The 15,250-nt window shown below is 43.8% G+C and overlaps 1 protein-coding gene and 1 non-coding gene across 6 annotated transcripts in view; one reads left to right on the top strand and one right to left on the bottom strand.

Annotated features, from left to right (window-relative positions):
• HDAC1 (histone deacetylase 1) overlaps positions 1-15,250 on the bottom strand; it is a 32,154-nt gene that overhangs the window by 2,147 nt on the left and 14,757 nt on the right. For all 5 annotated transcript variants that reach the window (XM_081585908.1, XM_081585906.1, XM_081585907.1 and 2 more), the window contains 7 exons: positions 10,099-10,216; positions 5,613-5,687; positions 3,798-3,936; positions 3,197-3,338; positions 2,023-2,115; positions 746-854; positions 524-664 (listed from right to left, as the gene is read on the bottom strand). In XM_081585908.1, the coding sequence (XP_081442034.1) occupies positions 524-664; positions 746-854; positions 2,023-2,115; positions 3,197-3,338; positions 3,798-3,936; positions 5,613-5,687; positions 10,099-10,216 (817 nt within the window). The remainder of the gene's footprint in view (positions 1-523; positions 665-745; positions 855-2,022; positions 2,116-3,196; positions 3,339-3,797; positions 3,937-5,612; positions 5,688-10,098; positions 10,217-15,250) is intronic.
• TRNAG-UCC (transfer RNA glycine (anticodon UCC)) lies at positions 11,078-11,150 on the top strand. The gene has a single exon. It is a non-coding gene; the product is annotated as a tRNA-Gly (tRNA).

Consider the following 15,250-nt stretch of genomic DNA (forward strand, 5'->3'; position numbering starts at 1 on the left):
TGGAACCCTGAGAAAAGCATTTGCAGGTTTATCTGGGCCTGTCAGCCCAACTATCAAACAGAAGCATGCCTTCAAGGTGGGGTGAGACTTGGGTACCTATAGGATTTCAACTGTTTAAAAGCCACAGCCATTCTCCAGTGTCCACACCAGTGGTGTCTGTGTGTGTGTATGTGACGTTACCTGTGTATAAGGAGGCTGAAGCCCCTGGTTTAGAAAAATTTAGGCAATATTCATTGAGAGTACTCCCTTACTCACTACTCTAATTACCCTATAGAGTATGAATTCCAAAGCTATAAATAACTACTGATAATTCTGTCCAGACCAGAAGTCAAGGGAGAATGGACAGGGGCAGCTAAAGGACTCAGAAAAAAAATTGATGGCTATGGTCTGAAAACCACAAGAGGCTAGCAAGAGAATCAGAGTCTGAAGAGGAGACGTTGCAGAGCCAACGGGAAGGGGGTGTGAGCTCAAGGACACAGGAGCTCCAGCACTGCCCGGCCCAGTCTGGCCCTGGAGCCATTACCATTAGGGATCTCCGTGTCCAGGGCCACAGCTGTTTCATATGTCCAGCACCGGGCGACATTACGAATGGTGTAGCCACCTCCTCCCAGCATCAGCATAGGCAGGTTGAAGCTCTTCACAAATTCTACACACTTGGCATGCCCTTTGGTGGGAGAAGGGGTGCCAAGTTACAGGAGCACCCAGCAGGACCCTGCCTGCCCATCCCTATGCTACCTGGACTCACCTTTGATGGTTAAATTGAAGCAACCTAACCGATCCCCAGACAGGGAGTCAGAACCACACTGTAAGACAACTGCACTGGGCTGGAACATCTCCATTACTTTGGACATGACCTGAAAGGACACAACCTGGTCACCACCAGCCTCAAGAAAAGCTATTTGGGGTTCAGGCTGAAAGTGTGAACAGCACTTTCTTCTGTTCCTTATTAGCCACTCCTACCTTTTCACTCTCCCCCAGGCTGAGGAGTAGAGAAAAGGGAGCACCAGTCTGGGCTTCCCATTTCCCTACTTTGTTCAGTTTTCCAGGAGTCTTCTAGCGCTAGTAATGCTGAGCCTAAAACAGCCTCCTTATCAATTCCCCATATCCTTCCCTGCTCTCCAGGTCCAGGACCACTGGCTCCAAGAAGCTCTTCTGACTCTTAGCTGCATCTGCTCTATGCATTTGGTCCTACAGACTTGAAGCCTCACACTACAAGGAGCTGCCTCGCTTTTGTATATCTCATTCTCACAACTAGATTCCAATGTGACTGAGGACAGTGACTATAACTCAGGCTTCTCTGTCACCCTTACTACAAGATATTAATAGTAGGCACCTGGTGTTTGCTAAACTACTACCTGACCTAACTAGGTTACTACTCTAGTAATGGTTGGTTCCTTGTTGCTCACAGGTGAAGATTTAACTCCTCAGCATGGCCTTCAAAGCTCCCTTTGAAATATTAACCCAACAAATATTTTCTACCACATCCTTCAACACCCGTCCCTGCATCATACAGGCCTACATGCTACATATTGGCAACTCTGTGCCTCTGCTGGTGCTGTTCCCTCTGCCACTCCTCCCCTCCAGCCCCTGCCTTCTTCACACAAGTAACTCATTTCTCAGAGTCCTGCTCAAATGTCACCACCTCTGTGAAATCACCTCTGACTACCCTTTCCCCAGCTCAGGCAGCAGTTTTTCTCTCTCGTTCCTCTATTCATCCCTCAAAAACAGCACTGACCACATGCTGTTGGGGATGTGCCTGCCTCCCACACCATGGACTACACCATGGACTGTGAGGTCTTCAAGGACACAGATCATGCCTTAGACATTCCTGTATAACAACAGTGTTGGATAACAGATTCAAATATATACTTGGAAGAATTTTGTTCTCTCAACTGGCCATACAGCATGCAATCCATCTCATTTCCAGCCAGCCTCTCGGTGGGGAAAGATTCCTGAGGTGCTTTTGCTACCCCTCCCTTAAACCAATCCCACTTATAGCCCAGTGGTAGAAACGCCACTTACCGGCTTGAAAATGGCCTCATAGGACTCGTCGTCAATCCCATCTCGGAGAGGGTAGTTAACAGCATAATACTTGCCTTTGCCAGCTCCAATATCCTAATCAAGAAGGACATTAAAGTAAAACTGAAAGATGAAGCTAGGAGGAAGCTCAAGGGTAGGTGCTGGAAGGCTAAGGAAAGAGGCAGTGGTTCTAAGAGAGAGAAGCTGGGTCCATGAGGTGGGCCAGGGACAGAGCAAGTTAGCACCATTCCCCTCACTGGCAGGACAACTCTAGCTCATGTCTCTGGACAAACCACTGAGTCTGCACCCAGGCTGAGAATCATTTATGGGGGCAGAGACTGAATATCCCACCCCCACAGCATGAGATCTCTTCCTCTCGACTGGGTTAAAGGTGGCTGGGGGCTGGACCACAGAATTAACACCCACCCCACAGCAACCCTTTTCTAGAATGCTTTACTGCTCACTCCTCTACTCCCCCACCTTCAACTCTAGGGAGGTGTGGAAGGAAAGCAGAAAGGGAAGAAGAATTCTTCAAAATTGTAAATGCTCAGTTATTCTAATGCTTGCCATAGCAAACAGACTTAATGCCACTTTTTCACCTAAGGGCCACTGGCATGGCAAAGTGGATGGTTTCATTGTATCCATGCTAACACAAGCAGAAGAGTTTAATGAATTAGCTTTCAGGGATTCTTATCCTGAGGTCCATGGATGGGCTTCAGTAGGAGGAAGTGTCTATTTAAACTATTCAATATCAAATGTAAAATTTCATGTACTTTTCTGGGAAGAGAGCAGCTTTCAGTCAGATGGTCAAAGGGGAAGGTAACCTAAAAACATTAAGAACCCTTAAGTTGGTTCACAAAGGTCCCAATTCCTAGCCCATGGGAGAGAACCTGATGTTTCTAGCCTAAAATTCAAGCTGTCTGGGACATCTGAACACTGTAATGCAACTCAGCTGTGGCCAGGAGGGAAGGGCAATGAGTCAGGAGACCCCCATCCCTCACAACCCTGTATGCTCCATCATTCCCTTCCTCCAGAACAAGAGAGGGAAAGAGACCGTGGCAGGTGTGTGGTCTCCAAATGGCAGAAGAGGCAGGAAGTGGTTTTTGGTGACATGAGATAGGAGAGTTAGAGCTGGCAGCTGAGGGTGAGCTGGTTGGCCCCTGAAGGGAGTTCTCACCCGTAGGTCCCCAGTTCCTGGGAAGTACTCTCCATATTTATGAAAGGACACAGTCATGACTCGGTCTGTGGTATAGAAGGCCTCTTCCACGCCATCGCCGTGGTGAATATCAATGTCAATATACAGCACCCTCTGGTGATACCTAGGATCAGAAGGGGGTCAGGGGGTTCTGGGGGCTCTTTGGGAGTGGGACGCGCCAAGGGCGCCAGGTCCCAGCTTACCGGGCTGGCTGCCTCCCTCAGGTATCTCTAAGCACCAGAGACGTGGAAACTGGCTGAAGGAAGGTGGAAGAGCGGCAGGGTGTCTCCAGAGGCCTGACCAAGCCGACCAAGTCCGATCTTCCTACTCTACAGCCAGGGTCAACTCCAGCCACACAGGGACATTCTGGAGGCAGGATCTGAGCAGCACCTGCCCCTGATCTTGCCGTGGGCTCAGATCAAATCAAGGCCTCGTCAAGGAGAGGATGGCCAGAGACACTCACCGAACACATCCTAGCTGGCATGCCGCTAGGAAAAGCAAACTAGGGAGGCAAGCCCGGGGAGAGGGAAGTGGGAACCTGCCCTAAGGTGCTCCGCCAAGAGACAAGGCCAGGCAGGCATACTTTAGCAGTTCCAGGATGGCCAAGACGATATCATTGACGTAACAGAAGCCAGATGCCTCGGACTTCTTTGCATGGTGTAGGCCCCCAGCCCAATTCACAGCGATGTCCGTCTGCTGCTTATTAAGTTTCACAGCACTTGCTGGGCACCGGAAGAAAGAACACAAGTCTGTCACAAAGTCCCTCTCTCCCCTTTCCCCAAGAAACCATGGGAACCCAGTGAGAGGTAGGACCTGCCTATTTAATAGCTGAACTGTACAATTCACCAGCTAGCCCTCTCCCTCTGCCCACTCCAATGGGAATAAACACAATATTGGCTACTCTAAAAAAACTGTTTTCCAAACTGAAAGTGGTAAAACTCACTAGCAGGCCTTAAAATTGGTTTAGTGGGTTATGGTTAGTATATATATATATATTTTTTAAATGAGATGGACTATAGAATAAAAACATCAGAGTAACAGGAAAGGTAACCACTCTTTTGTGAAACTAGCTGCTGAGCAGGAGGGGATATGTGTGTGCGAGTGCATCCATAACTTGGATTTTAAGTGTAAATGTATTTCTTACTGTGGTTCATGGTCAAAATATTTTGAAGATACCAAATGTAGTAGACAGAGGCTTGAGGTACAAATAGGTCCAAGAAGAAGTGAGAGAAAAATACACACCATGTGTGCAAGTGCCTTTGTGGCAGTATGACTTTAACAGCAACAAAAACATAAGGAAATCCCCGGGCAGTCCAGTGGTTAGGACTCCACACTTCCACTGCCAAGGGGTCAAGTTCAATCCCTGGCCAGAGAACTAAGACAGATCCTTCAAGCTGCATGGTGTGGAAAAAAAACAACACCAACACAGAGCAACCTGAGTGGACCCATTATATCAACTGAAGTTGGTCCGCAACATAGAATAATCATGTAGCCACTAGATATCATGCTAAACCTTATTACAGATAAATTTTAAAGAGTTAATAAGTAGGGACTTCCCTGGCAGTCCAGTGGTTAGACTCAGCACTTTCACTGCCACGGGCCCAGGTTCAATCCCTAGTCCAGGAACTAAGATCCTGCAAGCCACATAGCATGACCAAAAAATAAAAATAAAAACCAGATTTACTAAGTAAAAAACGTAGGAGGGAGGCACAAAACTATACATATACAACACATTTTTGTAAAATATAGATGAATATATGTTTTGTCCAGATATGTGCACAAAGAAAAAAGCATGGATGTACAAATACCAAAATGGTAATGATGGTTATCCATGGACAGTGTGATTGTGGTCAATTTTTTTTCTCCGTATACTTCTTTGTTTTCTGAGATTATATTGGGAGGTGGTAGAGAAAGGGGAGGAGAAAAAACAATGATCATAGAAAAATAAAAATTTGTTAAGAAATGGTAGGGTGTTCCCAGAGATAACATAGATATTACTAATGGAAGTGGGAGATATGTGGGGAGTGTTTCTGACCTCTAAACGTAATTACCATGCTCTTTTGTAAGACACAGATGATGACACTTCCAATGTTTACAGCACTTTGCAGTTCACAAATTACTTCTATGTTCAGCATCTCAACAACCCCATGAGGCCTGCGGGGAGTTCCTGTATACAGGGCGTCTTAGTAGGAAAGGACAGGCAAGGATGCACGTCTGCACCATGTCAGATTGAACCTGGGCTCGGACTGAAGCACAGTAACATTTTAAGGACCTAACATAAAACCCACAGGACCATTTTACATGGTCACAGGTCAGCCTCACTGGGACAGTGGCCTAAAAGACAGACCACACTGGTACAACCCAGAACAGCCCTTAATGAAGGGTATATATTCCTTACCCACAGAGCCACCAGTAGACAGCTGACAGAACTCAAACAGGCCATCAAATACCGGACAGTCCTCACCAACGTTGACTTGAAAAAACACGAAAAGGTTAGTTTCCACAATTTCCTTTTGGTTTTGTTTACATTATTTATGAGCTGATGGAAAAAACACAGCATTTGGATTCAGAAGGCTTGGGTTCTTTTCCAGGCCCTCCTGCTTACTGGCTGTGGGACTGGGTCCAGTCATTTAACTTCCTTGACCTTTGGCTCATTATCTGTAACAAGCAATAGTGATATCCACCTCACCTAATTCTTGACAAGATTAATAGAAACCTTACATGGGGAAGCATTCAGCAAGTAAGTACTTGGAAAATGTTGTTTCATTCCCGAGGGAGAAAAATTTGGCTTCTTATTCCAGCCTGGGTTTGTTCCTGGATCTCACTCCAGCTGGTCAACAAGGAAGCAAAGAACAGAGACCTTTACTATCATCCACTGATGCTTAACAATGCCGGACACCATGCTAAGTGCTTTAAATACCTGGTGTCGTCTATGCTCACACAACTTTCTGAGGTAGGATTTGGTCCTGTTTTATAAGTGGGGAAATAGGCTCAAAGAGGTAACTGCCAGTAAAGGGCAGAGGCAGTATTCAAGGATTGGTCTGTCCGTCCTAAAAGCCCATGAAAATATTCTCTGGCCTTTTTCCCAGTAATTTCACATACACAATCTCATTGAATCTGCCTAACAACTCCATAAAAGATGGACAGGACCCACATCAACCCCACTGTGCAGAGGAACAAACAGATGTGAAGTTAACTGACTTGCCCAAGGCTATATAACCAGGCGGTGGTAGAACCAGAGTCCGGGTGTCTTGACTCCCACAGTTCAGTGCTCTTTCTACTACAACAAGTGACAACTGGAGGAAAGTTATCTCAGGCCTGAAAGGGTAAAAGTACAAACTAACACATAATGTGGAAACACATGCAAACAATAATGCAAATAAAATGAAAATGACAGGAAGGGAAGCACATTTGAAATCTACAGACTCAGAGCTAGAGAGGAACTTTACAGCTCCAAGTCTCCTCTCACGAAAAAGGAACGTGAGGTATCAATGATACCCAGAAGTTAGAGGCAGGGTTGGGGCTAAATCCATGTTCTCTTGCCTCAGCCTTGACACTCTACCCACTATTATCAATAAAAATGGAGTAAAGAGGGGGAGCCCTAGGATGAGGAGGGTAGGAGAGCCCAGTTTAGACTGTGGTGACCTGTTGAGACACAGCTGAAGCTCAAGGTTTGCAACAGCCACTAGAGTTACCAACCCCAGTACTGCCCTAAACTTGGGAGGGTGCTCTGACCTGGAGCCCTTCCAGGAACAGTGCTGTGAGGAAGGATGGTGAGCGTAAGGGGGCAAGCAGAAGGTGGCCCTCTCCCTCACTTCCCAGGTAAACATTGGGAGGCTGTGTCAATAAGAACTTTGGTCCCTGAGGCCAAGCTATTTATTTATCCATTGGCAATTGATTTCCCTCTCTGGCGGCTTCCTCCTTTGGTGGGTTTGGCCTGTCTGGTTTCTAAAGCTTTGCTTATACTCCTGTTTGATGTGGAGCCCCCATGGGAAGAAATTGGTATTTTAGAAATGAGAAAAAATATTTTCCTTCAGGCCCCAACATCAATATGCAGCTCAAATGGCCAGTCCATTATTCCCAGGAGCTATGTGATTACAGACAGAAAAGGGGTAAAATGGGAGAGCAGACCCTCACCTGGACTAATCTGTGAGACTAGGGAGGAGTTTTCTATGGGTTTTCTCTCTTCCCACTATAAATACTTTTCTCATTCTTAGCCTGGCTTTAGACTGATGGGGAGCAATACTGGGTGAGAGATATGGGAGCAGGTGTAGGTTGAGAAGGCAGTAAAAAACATACTGCAGAGAGAGATGTATGGGATTAAACACTGACTTCAGGATAGTGCTTACTCCTTAGTGGCGGTGGTGGTGGTGGTAGCGGGGTGGAGAGGGGAGTAGAAGAAAAAGGGCATGTGATCAAATAGAGGTGCCCAGGGGGCTTCAACTGCATTGGTAACATTTTCTTTCTTAGGCTGATTATAGGAACATGGATGTTCATTACATTATCTTTATACTTTTTTTGTGTGTCTGAAATATTTTATTTGCAACATATTTTAAAATACTCCAGGGACTTCCCTGGTATCCAGCAGTAAAGACTCCATGCTTCCAATGTGGAGGATGTGGGTTCGATTCCTGGTCCAGGAACTAAAATCCCACACGCCGCACAGCACAGCCAAAATAAATTGATCGATAAAATACTCCAGAGTCAGGAAACTAGAGTTCCATTCTTCATTCTACCACTATCTTGCTGGGAAAGTCATTTCACCTCTGTAGTTTATAAAATGGAAAAGCATGCCTCCACATTTTATTAGCACAAGTTCCTTTTATCATGTTTCTACCATGAGCCTCATGTTTTGATAGACTATCTGCCCCCCACCAAAATGCATTTATTTATGTTCCCATTATTAAATATTAGATCAGAACTTCTAATTTAGATTCTCAAAGTCTCAAAGTGAACACAAAGCATTTAAATTACATTCTAGCCAAGAGCAAGGAAATCTGACTTATTTGGTCTTATTAGAGGTATAACTTCTCAGGTTCATGGTGGTGGTTTATTTGCTAAGTCGTGTCGGACTCTTGTGACCCCATGGACTGTAGTCCTCCAGGCTCCCCTGTCCTTGGGATTTCCCTGGCAAGAATACTGGAGTGGGTAGCCATTTCCTTCTCAAGGGATCTTCCCAACCTAAGGACTGAACCCCAGGTCCCCTGTGTTGGCAGGTGGATTCTTTAGCACTGAGCCACCAGGGAAGCCCAACTTCCTAGGTTAGGTGTTGGTAAATACTGAAAAAGAGCTCAGCTCTTCATCCCTGTTGTTATCTCTGTAGACACCCCTGGTTATAAAGCACTGCACTAAGTGACATCTCTTTGATTCATGTCAGTAAGTACCTTGAAGTCTTTAGAAAGCCTCATCCTTCTTACCTCCACCTGCAATGATAGAAAATCTCAGACCTAATTTTTTAATGTACAACTTTAGAATGCTCATTTTGGGAAAACTGGAGCAAACTGGGAGCCAGAATCAAACTAGTGCACACCCAAGGGCCTAATATGTTGTCTGCCTTGCAAGATTTGAAAATAAAAAAAGCAGTAAGTCATAAGAGCAAAAGCTACTGTTCACCTTCACTGACAGTTGGTGCTTTAAATACATTATCTTACTTTTCCCCCCAAATCCGTTATAAAATAGGCACTACCGTCTTCCTTTTAAAGAGCAGAAAACAAGGCTCAAAGAGGCTAGGGGACTTCCTCAAAAACACATAGCTAAGTGGCAGAGCTACAGGCTTCAAACTAAGACATCAGAGCTCATTCTTTTGCTGCAATACCAAGCTGCTTCATTAATGAGAGCCCTCTCTGCTGAGAGCAGAGCCTGATCACTGGCCTAAATAAGTTTCAGAACGCCCTAAAGGCATTGAGAGCAAAGGAAGGAATCTGTCTCACCTTGAGACAGAGTGAAATGAAATAAGACCCTGCCAATTTAGACAGTAAATACCTTAGATGGGGCAGCTGGTCCTGGAGTTGTGGGTGGCAAAGAAGCTTAATGCTTCCAAAAAGGTCTCTGTAGTTCTGTAATCATTAGCAGTGCACAATTATTGTAACAAATGAATTTCTGCCTTAGGAATCAGATTACCTTGTGGCCAGTAGTAACAAGAAAGTGTCACAGATTTCCTGGTATGCCAAAATAAACTATCATAAACTACTCAAAACTTCTTCTAGATAATACCATTACACTGTTTTATTCTGAGATCTCAGGTGCTACAGGATAATTTCTAAAATAATACAAGTGAGAAATCATGTATGATAGTTTCTTCCCAAATTGGAACGTATTTTTCCCCACAACTAAAACAATCACCATAATTCCTACAAGATGAGTGTGGCTTCTGAAATGAGACCTGTTCTGGTTTCAAGTCCCAGGGGCCAGGGGCAGAATCACCTCAACTCAAAGATGACATCATCTAGAGTCTGTCCTAAGTAGCTGCTAAGTTCTCAACTAACACTCACACAGTGAGAGCAGTTACAGCTGCATGGGATGCCATCCAGTCCACTTTACAAAAGAAAAATCTAAGGAGAAGTGACTTGCCCAGTCAGTTAAGAGTCAGAGCTGGGACCTGTATCACCTGTCTCCCTCTCCCAGACCAGTGCTTTCTCCATTACAATTATGGTTTGGAGGGGATGGTATTGTGAACCTAACTGGACAATGCTCAGTCTCTATTCCTTAAAATCAGGAAACAAAGCCAGTCCTGAGACAAAAGAAGCACTGTGGAACCCTTAGAAAGCAGGGGAAATCAGGTGTCACCTGAATGGAGGATACAAGCGAAGGGAGGGTGAGTCTCTCCAACTAGAAGGGAGACCTAACGGGGGCTTGAGAGTAGAGAGGGAACAGAATGCACTTACATCTCTGCATCTGCTTGCTGTACTCAGACATGTTATCTGGGCGGATGGAGCGTAAGAATTTAATGTAGTCATCACTGTGGTACTTGGTCATCTCCTCAGCATTGGCTTTGTGAGGGCGCTAGAGGACAGAGGGGAGAAGAGCAGGTTATTCTTGACCATGGCCAGTCTTCACTCAGCAGTGAGCTACACAGGATAAAAAGAAATTACTGATTAGATTCAGGCCTCAAGATACTCACAATGTAGTTAAGCAAACAAGATTATCAAAAGATATTCAGTATTTCACAGCCTAGACTGCAACTCAAGCTGTATTGCTTAGGCAAGTCTATTTCTTTTCCCATTTTTTAAATCTAAAAAATTGTTTTAAGTTTTTAACTGTGGTGGCAAGTCTATCGCTTGGGCCTCAATTTCCTCATTTACCAAATAGAGATAACAATATCTACTTCAGAGGAAAGTTGTGAGAAGTGGATGAGATTATTAAATCTCTTTGTAAATTGTTTCACAAATTATTACTTCAATATTAAATATAACAATATACAACTATGGGCCAAATGGCTCTAAGATTTCAAGAAGGGGTGACTAGTACTGACTGAAATAGATGGCAAATCCTTTATAAATCCTCATCACACCAATAATTCTGATCACATCCTCCCCATAAAAACTGCCTTGAGGGACTTTCCTGGGGGGTCCAGTGACTAAGACTCTGTTCCCAAGACAGGGGGCCTAGGTTCGATTCCTGGTCGGGGAACTAGATCCCACATGCTGCAACTAAGAGTTTACATTCCGGAACTAAAGCTCCCACCTGCCACAATGCAGATCCAGCATGCTGTAACTGGGCCCAGGTGAGGCCAAATAAAAAAATATTTAAAAAAAACAAAACTTTTTTGACACAGTAATTTCCTGGTTATCCCAAGATTCCGATTCAGCCTGTCCTCTTTTTAAAAATTCTCCCAAAGAAATTTTTAATTAAAAAGAACAGACTTCCCTGGTGGTCCAATGGTTAAGATTCTGCACTTCCACTGCAGGGGGCGTGGGTTCAATCCCTGCTTGGGGAAGTTCCACATGCCGTGTGGGTGCAGCCAAAAAAATTTAATAAAAATAAAAGTTCTTTTCCTCTTATCCCTTAAAGGTGGGTCTCCTTCAAAGACAACTCTCTTCTTTTCTAATAACCCATACTTTTACAGTTTATAAAGCATTTTCAATACAACTAATAGTAATTGTTTACTCTGTGCCAGCCACCATTTCGGGCACTTTATATGCTATCCAATATGATCCTTAAGACAATCTTTTAAAGTTCATACTATTATTATCTTCACTCTGCAGTAAGGAAACTACAGCAGAGAGGAGTTAAACATAATTTGCCAAAGGTTACACAGCTAGTAAGCTGTAATAACCCAGAGGTCTGGCTCCAGGTACTACCTGACTCTCATTTAATGAGGAATATTAAGAATGAAAGACAGGGGCTTCTGAGGTGGTCCAGTAGTTAAGAATCTGCTTCCAATGCAGGAGACTCAGGTTCGATCCCTGGTCCACGAAGATCCCACATGCCACAAAGCAATTAAGCCCGAGCTCTGCAGCTACTGAAGCCTTCTAGCCTAGGGCTGTGCTCAACAACAAGAGAAGCCCCCACAACGAGAAGCCTGCGCACTGCAATGAAGAGTAGCCCCTGCTCACTACAACTAGAAAAGCCCACAAGCAGCAGTGAAGACCAAGCTCAGACATAAATAAATCTTGGAAAAAGACAGATACTGTTTTATTAAAAAAACAAAAAACAAACCCATAGTGAAAGAAGCAAGTACTAGTTCCAAATACTAAGTTGTTTTCACTATACTAAGCCCTTTACACTCTTGACAATGTTGTCAAAGCTCTGCTTTGGCGATCCCTTCTAGACAGGTGACTGCCCAGACTTTCACTCCATCTTGATGTTCTAAGTTTCAGATTCACAATTCCTATAGCTTCCCAGCCAGTTCCACTCACAAATCCTACAGGCACTTCAAATTCTACTGGACATAACAACTTGTTGAGAGCCTGGAGGCATTCAAATTTAACTTCCAGAACTCCTCTTATGCTGTTTTTGTTAGTGAAGTGTCATCTTTAATTCTGTCCTTCTTGCCTTCCATTTCAATCCATTGCCAATCCCTTTCATTATACCTCCACAATGTTTTTTCCCCTCTCCATAATACTGACTGCACCCACCACCTTGCTTCTCCTATGCTCCTCTTTCCCAGGTTTCCTATTCTCCCCACTCAGTTGCTCCAGACCAAAGTCAGAGCATCACCCTTGACTCCTCATCTGCTACATTCAACTTCTCTTGAAACTACTGCCAATGTCTCTGTCAAACCTGTCCACTTCCATCCGCAGGTCACACATTTTTGGCTTGGATAGTGGCAACAATCTTCCAACTGGTATCACACCCTTAACCTTAACAATTGTCAATCTATTCTCAATTGTACAGCCAGAGTAATCTGTCTAAAGTTCAAACTGAATCATGTCACTCCCCTCTAAAAACCCTTCAGTGGCTTCATTACTCACAAGATCAAGCTCAATCTCTTTAGTTTGGTTTGAAAAACCAAAATAATTGGGTCCCTGCTCACCTCTCTAGAATCCTCCTAAAATATTTTATGCTCTAGCCTAGGAACACCAAATTCAAAGCACTTGTAAGAGCCAGGCAGTTTAGCTAACTTGGTGCTTCAAACAAATAAATAAATAAAAACTAGTGAGCGAATCTGGGCCTAAATGCCAGGGTCTTCTGGGTTAAATCCCATTTATTTCAAAGGTTGGATACTAACATAAAGTTCTTACAAATACTTCATGAGTTAAACAAGAATGTTTGAGGGGCTGAATTTTTCTCATGAATTGACTGTACCAATCTGCTGAGCACAACTTTACTAGCAATTCTCTAAGGAAATTCTCTCCCATCTTTAGGCCTTTGCACTTGCTATGGCCTAGAATACTGTTCTCTTCACATCCTCTATGCAACCTTTAGGTTGCAATTGAAAAGTTAATTTCCCCAGAAAGCTGTCCTTGACCCCCAGAGTCTCAGTTAAGTAACTCTCTGAAGTGCTCCCCTGAGAACCCTGTACTTCCTTGTCATCACATTCAACCTGTATAGAAATTGTGCTGCTTATTTTACTCTGGGAGGCCAGAAGCAGGTCGTCTGCATTCTAAGAAAACAGGACAGGGGAGGAGTTCACAGGTGACCTAGGGGGTAGGATTCCAAGCTTTCACTGCCATGACCCAAGTTCAATCCCTTGTCGGGGAACTGAGACCCTGTGCAGCTATCGCAAGTGCTCAATAAAAATCTGTTGTCATAATAAATTAACTCGCATTTGGATGATTATCTGGTCTCCTAATCAGTTCCAGTTATATCCAGTCTAACCCTCTTCCAATCCATCTTCCATAATGGTATCACAAAAATCTCTAACAAGTCAATGCCCTCTTCTAGAACATTCAATGACAAAAGAAAAGATTTTAAAGTCTAGTATAGTAATCAAGGGGACTTTAAAATCAACTTTAAAGTCCAGCATAGGAGAAGGGGACGACAGAGGACGAGATGGTTGGATGGCATCATTGGCTCAATGGACATGAGTTTGAGCAAGGTCCAGGAGATGCTGAAGGACAGGGTGTGGCATGCTGCAGTCCATGGGGTCACAAAGAATCAGACATGACTGAGCGACTGAACAACAACAACAGTAATCAAGGAACTTTGCAAGGTTCCTTTTCCAATCTAATCCTCCCCACTACCCTCTTTCATAAACATAATCCTCCAGAAAATAACTCTTCCTCAACAAGATCTACAGAGCTTCCCACCACAGTGACTCTGATTAAGCCTTTCTACTATTTGAAATTCATCCCTATCCCATACCTCTGAAGGACAAAGCCAATCTCAAAAGCTGCCTCTTTTACAAAGTAAAAGCAAATCTCAGGCTAAGAATTCATCTTCCTCCCAGGCCACAAAGTTTCAAGGAATATAACCTCATAATCAAAAATCACAAAAGAGGACTTCCCTGGTGGTCCAATGGTTAAGAATCCCCCTTGAAATGCAGGGGATGCAGGTTCAATCCCTGGTCAGGGACATAATACTCCACATGCCACGGAGCAACTAACCTCACATGCCACAACCATTGAGCCCACATGCCACAACTAGAGAGTCTGTGCACCACAACAAAAGATTCTGAATGCTGCAACAAAGACCTAACGCCACCAAATAAATAAATATTAAAAAAAAAAATCACAAAACACACAAGGAAACAAAGCACAAGAGGTAAGAAGTCATAGAAACAACTAATAGCAGAATCAGATCCTCAGGGATCTTGGACATATGGTTAAATAAAAAAGAACAGCATTGAGAACTCCCTGGCAGTCCAGTGGTTAGGACTCCAGTACTTCCACTGCAGGGGGCACAGGTCAGACCCCTTATCAGGGAACTAAGATCTTGCATGCTATGGGGCATGGCCAAAACAATAATAATACTTTAAAAAGAAAAAAGGATTGAATTTTTATGTGAAGTGAAAGTCACTCAGTCATGTCTGACTCTTTTCGAGTCAGACATGGACTGTAACCTGCCAGGCTCCTCAATCTATGGAATTCTCCAGGCAAGAATACTGAAGGAGCTTGCCATTCCCTTCTCCAGGGGATTTTTCCAACCCAGGGACTGAACACGTGGCTCCTGCATTTCAGGCGAATTCTTTACAGTCTGAGCCACCAGGGAAGTCCAAGAATATTGGAGTGTGCAGCCTATGACTTCTCCAGGGGATCTTCCTGACCCAGGAATCGAACCAGGGTCTCCTGCATTGCAGGTGGATTCTTTACCAGCTGAGCTCCTATATACCAGTAAACAATTAAAAAATAAAAAGTTCAATTTGTGACACCAAAATGTATACTCAGAACTTATGAATAAAAGGAAAAGTCATGTGTTAAATTCTAAAAATAAATAAAAAGCTCAAAAAATACAGTTTATGATACAATTAAAAAAATGAAGTAATGGGGAAAAAATCTAGTACAAGAGGTACATCACACCTTTATGGAGAAAATTATAAAACTTTATATTGATAGCCAAATTCTCAACTCCCCCTCAACAGTGGAATGGATAAGTTGTGGTATATTCTACAATTAATTACTACACAGTAATTAATATGAACAAGCTACAACTACA

Source organism: Giraffa tippelskirchi, chromosome 3 (genome assembly GCF_054371585.1).
Source record: "Giraffa tippelskirchi isolate mGirTip1 chromosome 3, T2T-mGirTip1v1.2.pri, whole genome shotgun sequence".
Taxonomy (NCBI): Eukaryota; Metazoa; Chordata; class Mammalia; order Artiodactyla; family Giraffidae; genus Giraffa; species Giraffa tippelskirchi.